This window comes from Leptodactylus fuscus, chromosome 3 (assembly GCF_031893055.1).
Source record: "Leptodactylus fuscus isolate aLepFus1 chromosome 3, aLepFus1.hap2, whole genome shotgun sequence".
Classification (NCBI taxonomy): domain Eukaryota; kingdom Metazoa; phylum Chordata; class Amphibia; order Anura; family Leptodactylidae; genus Leptodactylus; species Leptodactylus fuscus.
Window position 1 is genome coordinate 107459271 of NC_134267.1, and position 19739 is coordinate 107479009.

The 19739-nt window shown below is 41.0% G+C and overlaps 1 protein-coding gene across 1 annotated transcript in view; it reads right to left on the bottom strand.

The window, feature by feature from the left end:
* The window catches only part of FIG4 (FIG4 phosphoinositide 5-phosphatase), a 212580-nt gene that overhangs the window by 41165 nt on the left and 151676 nt on the right, over positions 1 to 19739 (bottom strand). The window contains exons 22-23 of the mRNA XM_075268134.1: positions 6349 to 6431; positions 3747 to 3833 (exon numbers count right to left, since the gene is read on the bottom strand). Coding sequence (XP_075124235.1) covers positions 3747 to 3833; positions 6349 to 6431 — 170 coding nt within the window. The remainder of the gene's footprint in view (positions 1 to 3746; positions 3834 to 6348; positions 6432 to 19739) is intronic.

Here is a 19739-nt window from a genome sequence, read left to right on the forward strand (position 1 = left end):
TAGATTATGTACAGAAAGGAGCAGGCACAAAGAGATGACAGCTTTAGGCAGATATACAAAAGCCAGTTTAAAAAAAAAAAAAAAAAAAAAAAAGTTATCTATAGTTTACAAAAATCCAAAATATTATCTTGCAAGTATCTTGCATTTGGGTCATAAGAATTTGAACTTTTTTCTGGAATATGGACTGGTGAGGACCTGTTCCTTCTGGAGTGAGGGGGCGTTCACACTACCGTTGGTGACCGTCAGCAGTGTCCGTGGCTATTGTCCGTTCAATATTTGAGCAACGGACACTAGCTGAACTGTCAGAAGTCTGTTAAAATTTCCATTCATTTCAACGGAATTTTATCTTGTATCCAATAGAGTCCGTTTACACTCATGGCCATTTTTTCCAGCGGATAAAAAAATCTTACATGCAGGACTTTTCTGTCCATTAGAAAAAAATGGACAGCAAGTGTCGGTGTTTTTTAAGAAGTGGCCCCTGGACTCCAAAGGCCCTCAGCCTCCTGATTAGTCTGAGCCTGCTGTGACCCTTTCTGTGCAGCGCACCAAGGTGATCAGCCCAGTTTATTATTGAGGAGCACACCCAGGTACTTATAGGTCTTGACTATCTCAATGAAAGTCCTTTGGATATCCACCGGGATCGGAGTACTTCTCAGTTTACTAAAGTCCACCTCAATCTCCTTGGTCTTCCCAGCATTAATCCTGAGGTGGTTCTGCTGGCACCATTCAACAAAGTCCTGGTTTAAGTCTCTGTATTCCGTATCGTCACCATCAGTGATGAAGCCTACTATTGCAGAGTCATCAGAGTACTTCTGTAAGTAACAGCTAGATGAGTTGTGCCAAAAGTCAGCAGTGTACAGTGTGAAGAGAAATGGGGCAAGAACTGTACCTTGTGGTGCCCCCGTACTACAGATCACAGTGTCAGACACACAGTCCCGGGCTCTCAAATATTGACATTTTATGTTGCTAATGTCCCCATTGTGACTGAAGCACATTTTGCATTTTACTTTGAAGCTGTGGGTATGTACAATAAGGAGCAATCTGTCCCCCTACCCTCTCCATTCTAACTAGTTTGGTTGGTTTACATGCAATTTTTTTCAGAAGTAACTGTACAAGGTCAAAAAAATGATCATCATATAAGAGATCCAGTAACTCTGAACTGTAACTATAGAACAGATATATGCAGATACTCACTACATTCTAGCATCAGCACAGTCAAAAAAGGTACTTGTTGTCTGTGAATAATATGCCATCTGTGACCACATAAACAGCCGGAAGTACATAGAAGACTATTACCTTACATTATAAGCTGAGAGCTGCAGAATCTTCAGTTCTTGTAGTTTGCAGACACGTGTGAAGCAGAGAATAAAATCAGCCCCCCTCACCTGTATTCACCATATGAAGAGATTAAACTCCTCACATAACTATCTTTCAGTCTTGCTTCTAGGGATATACTTCCCAAGTAACAAAGCAGTCAACTGTAAATTAGTTAAAAGAGAGACACCTAATGGCAGGAATTTTAGAGCATTCATTTTCAGGAAAAAAGTAGCAAAGTGCATTACATACTGGTCTCAAATCACATGTTCTATGAAATGAGACAAAGTTGTCTGAAAAGTTAGTGACCATTTGCAGGGTGAACCTAGCTTCTTGGCTGCCTGAAGCAAACTAAAGAAAGGTGCTCCCCCCATAAAAAAGATGCTCAACCAAGCTATCTTTCATTGTGTGTTGGGGCCTCCCTAATTAAAATTGTAGGCCATGCCCCCCATTTACAGATCAAAAAACAAATCCAATATTTGGTCCCCACATGGTACACAAACCAGTTCCCCCCCCCCCCCCCTACGGTACACAACAACCTTTTTTTAGCCCCCACTCAGTATACAGCCAACCTTTTTGCCCCCCTCCAGTATATGGCACCCCTTTTCTTGCCTCTTCACAATACATGACCGCCTTTTTGCCCCCACAGTATAAGGCACCCCTGTTTTTGTCACACAAAGTTAGAAAAAACTGTGCTAAGGTAGCAATCTTGTTAGATGGAGCTGGCATTTCCAGCTCTAACTTGCCATCATACTAAAATCAATTTATCTGGATCTACAAAAAAGAAATTATATATATATTTATTTACACAGTACATATCAGCAATTTCATCCAAATCAGATAATTTCTTAACTTTGTACAGCACGGTAGTACTATTATCTTGTACTGTTGGGGTCCTGGGTTTAAATCCAACCAAGAATAATATCATGTGTGTGTGTGTGTGTGTGTGTGTGTGTGTGTGTGTGTGTGTGTAGGTATGTATAGTGGTTTGTGTGTACTGTATGTATAGGGGGGGGGGGGGGATGTATATGTGGAGCTCACTCTGGACTCCCCACTTTTATTTCACACTACTAAAGTATATTGAAAGGTTATTCTATGACTTACTACATTGTCCCTGGAAGGTTTTCCCACAATGTACAACAGAACTGATGTGTATGATGTTAATCTCTGTACAGCAACCTGGACTATGTTGGCACATGTGAGCAACATGGATAAACATGTGGTGATCAGTAATGATCAAAATGTTAAACTGAGCACAACCTACTATTGAGTATATAGTCACTTCTACCTTTATTACGTAAGGGCGCATACTGTACATGAGAGGGCAAAAAGAAAATTGGAAATCTTTGTTACCATGGCAGCTATATTCCTTGGAGTGCACTGCTGCCTCTGTATACTTGTTGTTGTTGTTACAGACAAGTAAGAGACTTATTAAGCTTATGCAGAGTTAATCACTTCATTATAAAGTGCCTTTACTTTGCATGCTAACATTAAATTGATTTTGTGTGATAATACCAGTCTCTCTCAAATCATGCTACAGTGTAGAGAAAAGTGATGAGACCAGTCTCTCCCAGCTCTCTTTATAATAACCAATTAGAAGACAACTGATTAATTTAGAATATTATAATAATGTTACAGTAATGTTAAAATAAAATACTTTATTTAGGGTCATTTAAATTATGCTTACGTCTATACACTACATTCCATATTCCCAAAAAGAAATATGGCCTTAAAGAAATAGTCATTTTTTTGTCATTAATGAAATCTTGAGATAAGACTATATATGTATATATATATATATATATATATATATATATGTTATATTATATACATATGTTTTTAAATCGCATAAGAGAGAAATGCTTCTTTCTCTTATCAGTCCTCTCCTTCCTGCCAAACTTCTCAATTCACTCCTGAGACTAGTCTTTCGTAACGATGGGCTACAGCTCACAGGTTACATATAGAGGGCAGGAGAAGGAGAATGAGGGGCCCAGTCAGTAAAAAAACAAACACATGGACTTGCAGGTAACAAGTTTTTAGTATGTCTAGAGCAGTTTTATAAAAAAAAACCTTTCTGGCAGGATTTAACAGTACTGAGCAGTATAGATGTGAATATAACTAGTGATATCTTTTTGTTATATGCTCAAGAACATCTGGACCTGTCTCTCTCTCTCTCTGTGCTCCATACTAAAGCTGGCCATAAATGGTAGACTATTGCAGTTTCAACAATCAGGTATAAAATGATGGCAGAGTTCAGTCAACAATCAGATATAAAAATACTGCAAATGACCAAGTGACTGACAGGTACCTCTGCATTCACAGCCTCTGCGCCGCTTCTCCTGCTCTATAAAATAATGCCTGTAGACTGCACTAAATTTTCCTGGTGACAAATATGTAAAATAAAGACACAAAATAAGGATATCAGTACGTACAGTTTTGCGATGGTTTCCATATTCCTTTGATTTGCTCTTAATTGTTTTCTCTCTTGTTTGTGTTGGCACAGTCCCAAATGTACAAACCTAATGCAAAGAATCAAATTGAAATATTATAATTAATGCAAAAAAGAATACAAAACAGTAAAAAAAAAAAAAATCAGCATGAAACCTAAAAGAACTACATATATATATATATATATATATATATATATATATTTTATTTGCTTCTGAAATATGACTAACTGTTGCCAGCCAGGCATTTCTCCTGCTGCACTCACTGCATGGTAATACAGCCTTACCGTTGATTGGACATATTTATAAATCTCTCATACAGAAAGGCTCATAGAGGAGGGTCATGAGTTATGGACACCCTTTAACATGTTCATTTGCCTAATAGAACAAATGAACATGAGACAATTCCTCTAAAAGGTCAGCCTCTTTAACTATCCATCTTTATCAGCAAAAGGACTGGACCACTTGTTTTACCCTGTTGTCCCTCATCAATGAAAAGTACCAGCAAGGAACAATAGGGGAAATTTACTAAACTGGTCATGCCAGTTTTCTGGTGCAAAAGTGATGTATTTTTAGCAAACACTGGATGAGCTAAAAATACAGCTCTTTGTCCATTTTCCAACCTGCTATAACAAAATAGCTTCAACATATCCCTACACACTTTACAAATCAGAAGGTACATGAACAGATAGTCTCTGAAACTACAATGTGTCAAAGAATGAATGTATCAAATAATAAAATCGAGGGCCATGCTCATGAGAACTTACAAACTATGAGGAAACAAGGAGACACAAATTGTAAGATGGCCTGTTTGGTTCAATGGTCCAGCCATCTTTTAATAAATCTGGTCATGTAACTGAAGCTTTATGAGCCAGTCACCAGCTGGTATCTGTGAAAAATGGCGTAACTAGGAATGGCAGGGCCCCATGGCGAACTTTTGACATTGTCATTATCTGCTGGAATAACCCCAGCAGGTAGTGGGCCCTATTTGCTTGTAGATCTCCATTCCTGCTCATGGCCACCTCTACTACTCCATCTGCCCTCCAAAGGGCCCCCTGCGCCTCATATTACAGTGCTGAGGCCCACTGGAGGAAAGAAGTGGAAGTGACTGTGAGTAGGAGGGGCATTGGTAAGTCAGTCCGCAGGCACAAGGCAAGAGTATTTGCAGTTTGTTGCTATTATTCAAAAATGGCCAACTGAGCATGCTCAGTCGGCTCTGCCATTTCGAGTTCAGGCAGAGCCGACTGAGAATGTTCCACTGGCCATTTTTGTTTAGTTTTTTTTTTTTTTTTTTTTTACACCAGCGTACTCCAGAAAAATGTCTGACTGAACAAGAAGAAGATGCAAGATGAAGAGAAGTTGGTGCAGGGTGAATGAAAAAGCAGCACTTGAGGTGGGTTGCGGTGATGATGAAGGTGTGCTCTGAGCACAGAGGGAACGCCACCTGTGCTCCTTCAAGCATAATTTACATATGAGAATCAAGCTTTTTTTTTTTTGACAAACGGCGGTCAGTTAAAAACATGTTTCCCAAATGATATAATCCTTTACGTAATAAGGGGCCACGCGGTTCTCCCCGTGTTTGTGTGGATTTCCATCCCATACTCCAAAGACATACTGATAGGGAAAAATGTACATTGTGAGCCCTACGTGGGCTCACAATCTATATTTAAAAAAAAATAAAAAAATAATAATAATCCTTTACGTAATAATAAATAAAAAAACATAAGCAAAAGAGCATGTATATTTTTCTCTGGAAATTGTTTTATGTTGGAGGATAAAGGGATATTTTTATAGATTTCTTTAAATTGAAAGCATACAGGATGCAATATTGGTACCTGCTTTGGCTTTCTGCAGTGACCTCCACAGAGGCTGACTGAGTGGCCCCTAACTCCTTCCTTACAATTGCCACAGCCCTACTCCTACCTTAGAAGTTACTGCAACCACCCATATTCACCAGTAGTCAGAAAAGCCATCTCGCTTTCAGTAATAATTCTAGCAAAATTAATCGAGTTATTGTCTAATATTACATACATCTATATACAGACGCTAAGGAGGTTATTTATCATCTGCTCCTTTTTTGCCCATATTTCACAGGTGCACTTTTTTTTAAAGTTAGTTTTACTGTGCTGTCTATTTATGATGTTGGTGCAATTCCTTGTTAAAAAGGGCAATTGCTCTCTTTCGCTAAGAAAAAAAAAAAAAAAAAGGTGCAATCGCCTCCTTTTAATGCTATTTTTAAAAAGATGCAATTCATGAATACAGCATGAAAAGAGTCTCCATTTAGGGCACACCCCCTTTTCCGACAAAAAGCAAAAGCGCTGAGGGCAGCATACCATCTGGGGAAAATGTGCAAATGCTTTATAAAGAAAGCACAGATCAAAGAAAGACCTCAGAAAGGTTCAATTTACACCAAAAATAAGCCCAAGTAGCTTAGTAAATGCATTTTGCACTTTGTGGCAACATCCACTTATTTAACAGAGGAAAATAAACATAATTTTATCAACTTAAAATGTAAAGAACCCAAAAACTGTATTGTCTCAAATATTCACACAAATTATTTCCTATAGATATTGCAGTGATCTATTACCTTGTATAGATCTGAAGATCAGTCTCAGAGGGAGCATCTGAAAAATTTATTCCATATGTATCTTTGGTTGACTGAGAAGTTGTCTAAAAGAAAATTTAAAAAACTTCAGTTACACATATAAAACTGTTGATAGACAAGTAACTAATAGATGTGATACACTAGACTAATAATGAATCTACATATAACTATATGATATACAGCAAAAAATAATGTGGAACCATGTTGGACGAGAAGATATCACTTTAAATTGGTCAGTCACCTTAAGAAGCTTCCCTGTGTAGGAGCAGCATGTTACAGGTACAGATTTCTTCTATTAACCCCTTCCCTCTCACTGTTGTACTGTTACACAATAAGAACAGCGCTGCAAGGTAGCTGTAGTATACAACCAGGACAGCGCATTCTCCACATCAGCATCCCATCATGGGTAGCTGGCAGATGATCATCTGGCATGCTTCAAATCATAAATACTTCTCAATACTTTTGTCTTCTCAAAATTCCATTACAAGTTTATCTGGGTTTCATATATACAGTGGCTTACAACCACAAATGTATGTACAGTATTTTATTGAGATTTTAAGTGATAGACCAATACAAAGTAGCAGATAATAGTGAAGTGGAAGGAAAATGATACATGGTTTGCAAAATTGTATTCAAATAAAAATCGGAAAAGTGACACACAAAAGTATTCAGCATCCCTATAATCAATGCTGTGTAGAGCAACCTTACGTTGCAATTCCAGCTGCAATTCTTTTGGGGTATGTATCTACCAGTTTTGGACATTTAGAGGCAGATTTTTGCCCATTCTTCTTTGCAAAATAGCTCAAGCTCAGCCAGATTGGATGGAGTGTGTCTGGGTACAGAAATTTTCATGTCTTGCCACAGATGCTCAATGGGATTTAGGTCTGGACTTTGACTGGACCATTCTAACACATGAATATTCTTTGATCAAAACCATTCCATTGTAGCTCTAACTGTATATTTAGGGTCATTGCTTTGCTGGAAGGTGAATCTCCTTCCTAGTCTCAAGTCTTTTGCAGCCTCCAACAGGTTTTCTTCCAGGATTGCCCTGTATTTAGCTCCATCCATCTTCCCATCAACTCTGACCAGCTTCCCTGTCCCTGCTGAAGAAAAGCCTCCCCACAGCATGATGCTGCCACCACCATATTGATGATCACCAGGGTGATGAGCAGTGTTACTTTTCCACCACACATAGCGCTTTGCGTTTAGGCCAGTTCAACTTTGGTCTCATGAAATCAGCGCTCTTTCTTCCACGTTTTCTGTGTCCCCCTAAATGGCTTAAGGCAAACTGCAAACATTTAATTTACAGTACAGACCAAAAGTTTAGACACACCTTCTCATTCAAAGAGTTTTCTGTATTTTCATGACTATGAAAATTGTAGATTCACACTGAAGGCATCAAAACTATGAATTAACACATGTGAAATTATATACTTAACAAAAAAAGTGTGAAACAACTGAAAATGTCTTATATTCTAGGTTCTTCAAAGTAGCCACCTTTTGCATTGATTACTGCTTTGCACACTCTTGATGAGCTTCAAGAGGTAGTCACCAGAAATGGTTTTCCAACAGTCTTGAAGAAGTTCCCAGAAATGCTTAGTACTTGTTGGCCCCTTTGCCTTCACTCTGCGGTCCAGTTCACCCCAAACCATCTCGATTGGGTTCAGGTCTGGTGACTGTGGAGGCCAGGTCATCTGGCGTAGCACCCCATCACTCTCCTTCTTGGTCAAATAGCCCTTACACAGCCCGGAGGTGTGTTTGGGGTCACTGACCTGTTGAAAAATAAATGATGATCCACCTAAACGCATACCGGATGGAATAGCATGCCACTGCAAGATACTGTGGTAGCCATGCTGGTTCAGTATGCCTTCAATTTTGAATAAATCCCCAACAGTGTCACCAGCAAAGCACCCCCACGCCATCACATGTCCTCCTGAATGCTTCACGGTGGGAACCAGGCATGTAGAGTCCATCCGTTCACCTTTTCTGCGTTGCACAAAGACACGGTGGTTGGAACCAAAGATTTCAAATTTGGACTCATCAGACCAAAGCACAGATTTCCACTGGTCTAATGTCCATTCCTTGTGTTCTTTAGCCCAAACAAGTCTCTTCTGCTTGTTGCCTATCCTTAGAAGTGGTTTTCTAGCAGCTATTTTACCATGAAGGCCTGCTGCACAAAATCTCCTCTTAACAGTTGTTGTAGAGATATGTCTGCTGCTAGAACTCTGTGTGGCATTGACCTGGTCTCTAATCTGAGCTGCTGTTAACCTGCGATTTCTGAGGCTGGTGACTCGGATGAACTTATCCTCCGCAGCAGAGGTGATTCTTGGTCTTCCTTTCCTGGGGCGGTCCTCATGTGAGCCAGTTTCTTTGTAGCGCTTGATGGTTTTTGCAACTGCACTTGGGGACACTTTCAAAGTTTTCCCAATTTTTCAGACTGACTGACTTTCATTTTTTAAAGTAATGATGGCCACTCGTTTTTCTTTACTTAGCTGCTTTTTTCTTGCTATAATACTTTGAAGAACCTAGAATATAAGACATATTTTCAGTTGTTTCACACTTTTTTGTTAAGTATATAATTCCACAGGTGTTAATTCATAGTTTTGATGCCTTCAGTGTGAATCTACAATTTTCAGTCATGAAAATACAGAAAACTCTTTGAATGAGAAGGTGTGTCTAAACTTTTGGTCTGTACCATACTTTCTGTATCAATACCTTTTTGTATACTAGATATTTGCTAGCTTTCATTCATTTTCTTTTCTTCATGGTCATGTGATGGACACACAGATGCATAGCACGTTACAGTCACATCACAGCAGTCAGACATCTGCCTGGTAACAAGCCTCACACCTGTGCATCACAAAACAGTTGCACCACATATGCACAAATATCAATAAGGTTTACATTTGACACTGTCCCTATCCTGTCCATATATGATTTTTATAGAGTAAAATATCTTGCTCTCTTCTCTAGCTATATGTGTTACAATCTACAAAAATTGCAACAGCAGTTATCACTACAGATGAACAGGTAAGAAAGGCTAAATCAGGTTAACCTCTGGTGCACCTACAGACTGCTTTGCATATTTATAATAAGATGATTATCTCTGCATCACTTCATTGGTTTATGGTCATGAAAGTATATTTCTCCTCTCTACACAAGACCCCTACATAAATAACACTACTATTGGTTTGGAATTCACTTTAGACCTGACAGACTCACTTTAAAAAGGACAAACATTTGTTCAGAAATCGTTTCATCTTGTTTTTATTTGTATCATAGTTTTAAAAAAATACTATGCTTGTGTTAAGATGGAATTTAATGGTGATCCTATGCTTTAAAGCATGCAAGAACTGTTCTTACATAGCTCTGTAACTGTCGAGCATTGGATGCCTAAAAACTGTAAATGATTCATCATCATTATTAGGCCCTACTATATTTTCTTGCTAAAAATATAACTCGCTACTCAGATCATTATAAAAAATTACCATTTGTCAGAGATAACTAATGTATTCAGCATGTTGGAACTGCTGTGCTTTTTTGTACAGAAATACAATATGAAGTCTATTTTGAGAATTATAAAACAGCAGGACTTTTTGAGCCTGCTAAATAGTCCCAAACTTTCCACAAATTGACTTGCATTATAGAGGAATACTAAGTATATTCAGCTACCAAAACTATCAAACATATGTATTACTTGTTAGCTGAAATTACACATTATAGTTGCATTTGTAGTCCTCCTTTCTCTCCTTAGCTGCATTGCTTCTATAGGGAAAAAAAATTCAGTAATTTGGTCATCAAAAAACAGCCACAGTCCGAATCAAGGTTATCTAGGAGGGTGGCACTTTAAGTAGTCAATAGGAAAATCAAACACACAAATACACTCTACAAGCTGAATGGAAGTGTGTTATTTTTGACACTTGGCTGAAAATCCTTTGCAGATAGCAACTACCTTGAGTCTGCAATACATAGACATCACCAAAAACTAAGTGTTTCCTTAAGATTTTTTGCAGGCAGCAGTCATTTTCGCAGTCATATTCAGTTTCTGCTAGGCAATGAAGAACATACTATTTATTTTCCTTAAGAAGTTACAGTATTACTTTATTATGTTGTGATGTTTTGGGTCATCACCATCTGTACTGTGAAATACTATCAATGAATCTTAAAATAAAGCTCCAACACTTCTTATAGCTACTGGTATCCGAAGACACATAATCAAAAACCACCGGTCACACAGTTTTACTGCCAGTCGTATATATTGGAGTACACAATAAGGTCTGAAATTGCATCACAGGGTGACTCATAGGGAAGAAATCCATTAGAAATTACAAACTCTAAAACGTTAAGACACCAGTTGCTACTCCCATCCCACTCATCACTTGCTGCTGTGTCGGTACTTATGGTGGATTGTCATCAAGGTAAGAGAGGAGGAGCCCTCAGGGGGCAGCCAAACTGCCTTTTCACTTTCTAGAGCAGAGGACATGAGAAGGCAGTGAGATAACGGAAAGAGGTTAATCTCCCTTTCCTGCAGGGCTCCCTGGAAACTGTGTGTCAGTCTGCAGAATTTTGTGTTGCCCTTGTGGAGGCAAGTTTATACCATTTATGTTTATAATAAATTTACAGCTTTATTGTACATTTAAGAGATGAGCACTGCTGGGAGGAGGGTTAAAAATATTTACCCCTCTTTAAAATGAACGTAAAACCTTATTTAATCCCTATTCTTGCATTAAAACTTGTTTCTTTGCATTGATATTAATAAAAGGAAAATGTTTGTTTTGGTACCGTGTTAGCCAGTGGTTATACTAATACAATCTTCAATTTATTAGAGTAGCCCTAGCTAAAATTAGTTTTGGTGTATATCGTGGTGTGCAAAGACAATGAATGCATGAGCTGAGAATTTTCAACTCCTTCCCGACATGCGCCGTAATAGTACGGCACATGTCGGGTCTGTAACTATGGCGACCGCCCGGGAGCCGGGCGGCCGCCATGGCCGCTGGGTGTTTACTGCTTTAACCAGTAGACAACCGGCTCTAATGCCTCCGATCGGTCCCTGGACCGATCGGAGGCATTAACCCCTCCGGCGCCGCGGTCAAAGGCGCCGGAGGTGCCATTTTGCCCGGATCGCCGGCTCCTGGAGCATGCTCCAGGGCCGACGTCATGTTGCCATGACAGCCGGGACCCTGTACAAGGCTCCCAGGCTTGTCTGCAAATTGTCTCTTTTGCAGGCTGGTCTATGCAGCCTGCAAAAGAGAGGATGATTTTTTGCAATGCATTAGCATTGTAATGCATTGCATTAGTGATCAGACCCCCTGGGGTTCAACACCTCTAGGGTGTCTAATAAATGCAAAAAAATGTTTTTTAAAAAAAGTAAAAAAAATATATAAAAAATTATAAAAAGTATTAAAAGTTCAAATCACCCCCCTTTCCCTAGAACACATATAAAAGTAGTTAAAAACTGTGAAACATATACATGTTAGGTATCCCCGCGTCCGAAATCGCCCGCTCTACAAATCTATAAAAATATTTTTCCTGTTCGGTAAACGCCGTAGTGGGAAAAATAGTCAAAAGTGCCAAACCGCCGTTTTTTCACTGTTTTGATTCTGATAAAAATTTGAATAAAAAGTGATCAAAGCAATAACATATCCCGAAAATGGTAGAACTAAAAAGTACACCCGGCCACGCAAAAAAAGACGCCCTATGCATCCCCGTACACTTACGTATAAAAAAAGTTACGGCCGTCGGAATATGGCAACTTTTAGAAAAAAATTTCTTTAACACAGTTTTGGATTTTTTTTAAGGGGTCAAAATGTAAATAAAACCATATAAATTTGGTATCCCTGGAACCGTACCGAAACACAGAATATAGGGGACATGTCATTTTGGCTGCACAGTGAACGCCGTAAAACCAAAGCCCGTAAGAAATTCGCAGAAATGCATTTTTCTTCAAATCCACCCCATTCTGAATTTTTTTCCGGCTTCCCAGTACATTATATAGAATAATTAATGGTGGCATCATGAAGAAAAATTTGTCCTGCAAAAATTAAGACCTCATATGGATCTGGGAGCGGAGAAATAAAAAAGTTATGGGGTTTAGAAGAAGGGGAGTCAAAAACGAAAATCAAAAAATGCCATCGGCGGGAAGGGGTTAAAGTTTATTTAGATTACACTATAAGGCATACTGTACCCACGTAGAGGTGCTGGATTAGCTAAATGTGTAGTGTCAGCTAAATGTGTAGTGTCAGGGTCTGTGGTTGCAAGGTGGGGTGGCTCTGCCCAAGTCTGCTGCTGGAGCTGGCGTCTTAAGCCTGCTTGATGAGCAGACTCAACAGCTGAGTCGCTGCCGGTACATCCACAAAGTGTCAACTGGAGGGGGGTGGAATGACAGGTCCCACTACCAACCTACCTGTCATTCCTAAAAATCCAGCCCAATACTGAGCATTTACCAAAATGCTCAGCAGACGAAAGTTGTTTGCTGAGAACAAACATTCCTTCTGGTGTTTTCTCATCTCACCCACCTGAGTAGTCTGGGTGAGATATACACCCCCTCCATTACCTGACCAGCCATCAGCGTACAGTAGCTATAATGCATACTGTACACATGTAGACAGTGGTGTAACTACCGTGGTAGCAGCAGTAGCAGCTGCCACAGGGCCCGGGCCATTAGGGGGCCCGGTGACAGCCGCTACCGCTGCGTTTTTTTTTTAAATAGGCTGTTACGGGCCCTATTCACTTGCCGATCCTGGCTGGGCCGGGATCGGCAAGTGACACTGCGGGCCCCAGAGGGGCTATCATTATACTCGGGGGTCTTTGCAGACCCCCGAGTATAATGATTGGCGGATCGGGAGAGGTAATAAACATAAAAAACTCTTACTTACCTCTCCGCGATCCTGCCAGGCCTCCGTCCTACTGTTGTCTGACGTCACATGAACCCGGCATGCTTCCCGGGTCATGTGACGTCCGACGTCATTAACGAAGGACGCGAGCGGTGGTCAGCACAGGAGGACAGCACAGCACAGGAGCCGGGGAACAGGTAAGAAGCAACAGTGGTTTTTTTTTTTAATGTTTTTATTCCCCAGGTCTCCGATTATTATACTCTGGGGTCTGAAAAGACCCCAGAGTATAATAATTGTTTATGGGTGTCCACAGAGGGACACTATTGGGGTTAATACTGTGTGCAGGGGCCACTATTGGGGTTAATACTGTGTGCAGGGGCCACTATTGGGGTTAATACTGTGTGCAGGGGCCACTATTGGGGTTAATACTGTGTGCAGGGGACACTATTGGGGTTAATACTTTGTGCAGGGGCCAGTAAGGGACATAATAGAGTGAGGAGGAGGGGGTCGGTCGAGGTCTTCTGCGTCAGTTGGGATGGGGGGGGGGGGGCCATGTCAAAAGTTCGCCACGGGGCCCCGCCATTCCTAGTTACGCCACTGCATGTAGAGCTGCTGGATTAGCTAAATGTGTAGCTATAAGGCATACTGTACCCATGTAGAGCTGCTGGATTAGCTAAATGTGTAGCTATAAGGCATACTGTACCCATGTAGAGCTGCTGGATTAGCTAAATGTGTAGCTATAAGGCATACTGTACTCATGTAGAGCTGCTGGATTAGCTAAATGTGTAGCTATAAGGCATACTATACACATGTAGCGATACTGTATTAACTAAATGTGTAGCTATAAGGCATACTGTACACATGTAGAGATACTGTATTAACTAAATGTGTAGCTATAAGGCATACTGTACCCATGTAGAGCTGCTGGATTAGCTAAATATATAGCTATAAGGCATACTGTACACGTGTAGAGATTCTGGATTACCTAAATTAAACTATAAGGCATACTGTACACATGTAGAGATACTAGATTAGCTAAATTAAGCCATAAGGCATACGGTACCCATGTAGAGACACTGGATTAGCTAAATGTGTTCATAAATGTATACAAAGAAAAAGGAACCATTTCACAAGCGTAATTTATCTTTGCTTTCCTGCTGACAAGATTTCAGAGGAAAAGGTATATTGAATGTCCTATGGGTTCATGCTACTGAAAAAATTACTCTGTCAGAAGCAGAATAAAATCTCTTTGTTCCATTTCAATCACAGCTGAAGTTCTTTGATTGCTTTTCCTGGTAATGGAAAAATCATATAAAATGTAGTGAGGACAATAAGGGTCACCTAAGAACTTAAAGATTGTAAAAAAAAAACCAGATTGTCATCATAAATTTGCTGTAAAATTTTAGATGAAAACTACTAAGGGTCAGCAAGTTTAAACTCTTAAAAAGACAAATCTGGGTGATAAACATCAGTTGTATTAGGAGGAATGGCCAAACATTCTGGCACAGTACTATAAGGAGCTTGTGGAAGAATACCAAAGAATTTGGTTTAAAGAGGACCTTTCACCACCTCCACCAATTCGTGTGAATAGGTCTCACACCACTGATTCCAGTGCAGTTGGAATTTTTTCTCTAGCCTCTACCATTCCCAGGAAACAAGAACAGTTAGCTTTGGTGCATGATGTGGGATTTAAAGGGGTATTCCCATGTACATAATTATTTTTAAATTTGTAGATAATTAAAAGTTAAACATTTTTGCAAATATAAGTAATTTAACATTTTGCAGAGTTTTAAAGATTTTCTCTAAATATCTTGTGGTCACAGTCTGTCATCTTGATCGGTTGGCAGTGGATACGACCATGAATGCAGGAACTTTCTAAGGTCAGAAAATCAGCTATGATTTCCTTATTGTGGCCGGGATATCTTCTGATATATGTAGTGTCCCTGCCTGATACCCCAGCTACAATAAGAAAATCATGGCTGGGTACCTGACAAGTTCCAGACCATAGAAAGTTTCTGCATTAGTGGTCGTAACCATTGGCAACCGATCAAGACAACAGACTGTCACCACTAAGAAAGTTAGAGAAAATCTTTAAAACTCTGCAGAATTTGTAATTACTTATATTTGCAAAAATGTTTAACTTTTAAAAATATAGATATGATTATGTACATGGGAATACCCCTTTTAGCTGTGTAATGTCAGAAGGGCAATATCAGGCATATGGGGGGGGGGGGGGGCGTGCTTTCATTGTACCAATCAGAGGCAGCCAGGGTCAGAACTCACAATCACACCCCTTGTCTTCTGCCTAAGACCGCCCTCCTAACAGTACAGAGACTAAATTGTATATAAGATTAAATTAATTAATAAAAATAGGAGATTGTTGTTTAGATTATAAGTTATAAACACCCTGAAAAAAGGTAACATCGCATTTCTTTATATGAATTTTTCATTATGGACCGCAACTTCTACCTGCATTGCTTGATTTTTTAAAAATATTTGTAATTTTTGGGCTTACAATAAAGACATTTGTATATTGGAAATTGGATGTTATGATTTCATTATTTTGAGATGCATCAGTTTTGATAGGATTATATTGATGCCCCTGGCGTATAAAGAAGTATAGGTTAACCATTATTGTCTTTGTCCTATGCATTGCAGCAATTATAATGCCTCATCAGGAGAGTATAAAGGACATACAGGGAGCATGAGCAGCTACCGTCTAGTGACACTGCTTATTGCAAGCTCCTCTGTGTTCAGCACTTATGTGGCCAGCGTTCTACTGCCTCTTATACAGCCATTCACAGCTCGGCCAGCAAATGGGTGTATCAGACGTGTTTATCAAGCATGCCCCAAGACAGCCTCCGCTGTGATAAGGATGTTATAGCATTTCTGGGTTACCAAGGAGACTCAAGTGGTTGGTTGTTGTCGCAGATGAGAAAATATAGGAGAATAGACTAGATGCTTTGACAGGGGTAAAACAGAGTGGACAATATAAATACATATATCCAGAAGGTAAAGCAAGTCAGTGTCAATTTATTAGGAAGGATGAAAATTAAATGAACAAATTAAAGCTATGTATCCTATCTATTAAGATGAAGGATGAGCACAATGCCATCATCATATCATCATCACATCTGGGGTCCACCAGAAAATGCCCAAGAATGAGGGGATCAACCAGAATACAATATCTGGTACTACTGAAAGGAAAATACGAGGACCCTATGTAAGCTTAGACCTACAATAGAATGCTTAGATGTATATTAAGGAATGTGAGAAAAAAAAAAAAAAGTTTTCATTTTGCTTATGTAAACCCCAGGTGCATATAGACCAATATTTAGTCGCATAATGTGAAGCCGCATCAAAAAATTGAAAATAAAAATCAAAATAAAAAGGGGATTTCTCTATATAAATAGTCCCTCATCAACCAGCCTGAAAAACAAAAAACAGGGTATGGTATACTAATATTAATATACTAATATCCAAGGGACATTTTTACATATATTCCCCCCAAAGGACAGAGGTAAAGAGTTTAAGCCAGGTTAGAAAAAGACCTGAAAAGATAATTAATAGAGATGAGCGAACACTAAAATGTTCGAGGTTCGAAATTCGATTCGAACAGCCGCTCACTGTTCGAGTGTTCGAATGGGTTTCGAACCCCATTATAGTCTATGGGGAACATAAACTCGTTAAGGGGGAAACCCAAATTCGTGTCTGGAGGGTCACCAAGTCCACTATGACACCCCAGGAAATGATACCAACACCCTGGAATGACACTGGGACAGCAGGGGAAGCATGTCTGGGGGCATAAAAGTCACTTTATTTCATGGAAATCCCTGTCAGTTTGCGATTTTCGCAAGCTAACTTTTCCCCATAGAAATGCATTGGCCAGTGCTGATTGGCCAGAGTACGGAACTCGACCAATCAGCGCTGGCTCTGCTGGAGGAGGCGGAGTCTAAGATCGCTCCACACCAGTCTCCATTCAGGTCCGACCTTAGACTCCGCCTCCTCCGGCAGAGCCAGCGCTGATTGGCCGAAGGCTGGCCAATGCATTCCTATGCGAATGCAGAGACTTAGCAGTGCTGAGTCAGTTTTGCTCAACTACACATCTGATGCACACTCGGCACTGCTACATCAGATGTAGCAATCTGATGTAGCAGAGCCGAGGGTGCACTAGAACCCCTGTGCAAACTCAGTTCACGCTAATAGAATGCATTGGCCAGCGCTGATTGGCCAATGCATTCTATTAGCCCGATGAAGTAGAGCTGAATGTGTGTGCTAAGCACACACATTCAGCACTGCTTCATCAAGCCAATACAATGCATTAGCCAGTGCTGATTGGCCAGAGTACGGAATTCGGCCAATCAGCGCTGGCCAATGCATTCTATTAGCCCGATGAAGTAGAGCTGAATGTGTGTGCTAAGCACACACATTCAGCACTGCTTCATCAAGCCAATACAATGCATTAGCCAGTGCTGATTGGCCAGAGTACGGAATTCGGCCAATCAGCGCTGGCTCTGCTGGAGGAGGCGGAGTCTAAGATCGCTCCACACCAGTCTCCATTCAGGTCCGACCTTAGACTCCGCCTCCTCCGGCAGAGCCAGCGCTGATTGGCCGAAGGCTGGCCAATGCATTCCTATGCGAATGCAGACTTAGCAGTGCTGAGTCAGTTTTGCTCAACTACACATCTGATGCACACTCGGCACTGCTACATCAGATGTAGCAATCTGATGTAGCAGAGCCGAGGGTGCACTAGAACCCCTGTGCAAACTCAGTTCACGCTAATAGAATGCATTGGCCAGCGCTGATTGGCCAATGCATTCTATTAGCCCGATGAAGTAGAGCTGAATGTGTGTGCTAAGCACACACATTCAGCACTGCTTCATCAAGCCAATACAATGCATTAGCCAGTGCTGATTGGCCAGAGTACGGAACTCGACCAATCAGCGCTGGCTCTGCTGGAGGAGGCGGAGTCTAAGATAGCTCCACACCAGTCTCCATTCAGGTCCGACCTTAGACTCCGCCTCCTCCGGCAGAGCCAGCGCTGATTGGCCGAAGGCTGGCCAATGCATTCCTATGCGAATGCAGACTTAGCAGTGCTGAGTCAGTTTTGCTCAACTACACATCTGATGCACACTCGGCACTGCTACATCAGATGTAGCAATCTGATGTAGCAGAGCCGAGGGTGCACTAGAACCCCTGTGCAAACTCAGTTCACGCTAATAGAATGCATTGGCCAGCGCTGATTGGCCAATGCATTCTATTAGCCCGATGAAGTAGAGCTGAATGTGTGTGCTAAGCACACACATTCAGCACTGCTTCATCAAGCCAATACAATGCATTAGCCAGTGCTGATTGGCCAGAGTACGGAATTCGGCCAATCAGCGCTGGCTCTGCCAGAGGAGGCGGAGTCTAAGGTCGGACCTGAATGGAGACTGGTGTGGAGCGATCTTAGACTCCGCCTCCTCCAGCAGAGCCAGCGCTGATTGGTCGAGTTCCGTACTCTGGCCAATCAGCGCTGGCCAATGCATTCTATTAGCCCGATGAAGTAGAGCTGAATGTGTGTGCTTAGCACACACATTCAGCTCTACTTCATCAGGCTAATAGAATACATTGGCCAATCAGCGCTGGCCAATGCATTCTATTAGCTTGATGAAGCAGAGTGTGCACAAGGGTTCAAGCGCACCCTCGGCTCTGATGTAGCAGAGCTGAGGGTGCACAAGGGTTCAAGTGCACCCTCGGCTCTCCTACATCAGAGCCGAGGGTGCGCTTGAACCCTTGTGCAGCCTCGGCTCTGCTACATCAGAGCCGAGGGTGCGCTTGAACCCTTGTGCACACTCTGCTTCATCAAGCTAATAGAATGCATTGGCCAGCACTGATTGGCCAGAGTACGGAATTCGGCCAATCAGCGCTGGCCAATGCATCCCTATGGGAAAAAGTTTATCTCACAAAAATCACAATTACACACCCGATAGAGCCCCAAAAAGTTATTTTTAATAACATTCCCCCCTAAATAAAGGTTATCCCTAGCTATCCCTGCCTGTACAGCTATCCCTGTCTCATAGTCACAAAGTTCACATTCTCATATGACCCGGATTTGAAATCCACTATTCGTCTAAAATGGAGGTCACCTGATTTCGGCAGCCAATGACTTTTTCCAATTTTTTTCAATGCCCCCAGTGTCGTAGTTCCTGTCCCACCTCCCCTGCGCTGTTATTGGTGCAAAAAAGGCGCCAGGGAAGGTGGGAGGGGAATCGAATTTTGGCGCACTTTACCACGTGGTGTTCGATTCGATTCGAACATGGCGAACACCCTGATATCCGATCGAACATGTGTTCGATAGAACACTGTTCGCTCATCTCTAATAATTAATCATTAAGGCCATCTGGTCTGTTAGTCTGGAGCCAAAAATATCCATTTGGCCTCCTTCTGAACTTCATTTTTTTTTTTTTTTTTTTTAAATAAATGAAAGTTGCCACCTCTCAAAGCAAGGGGGATGAGTTCTACCACTTGGAGGATGATGGATGACATGTCACCCTATGG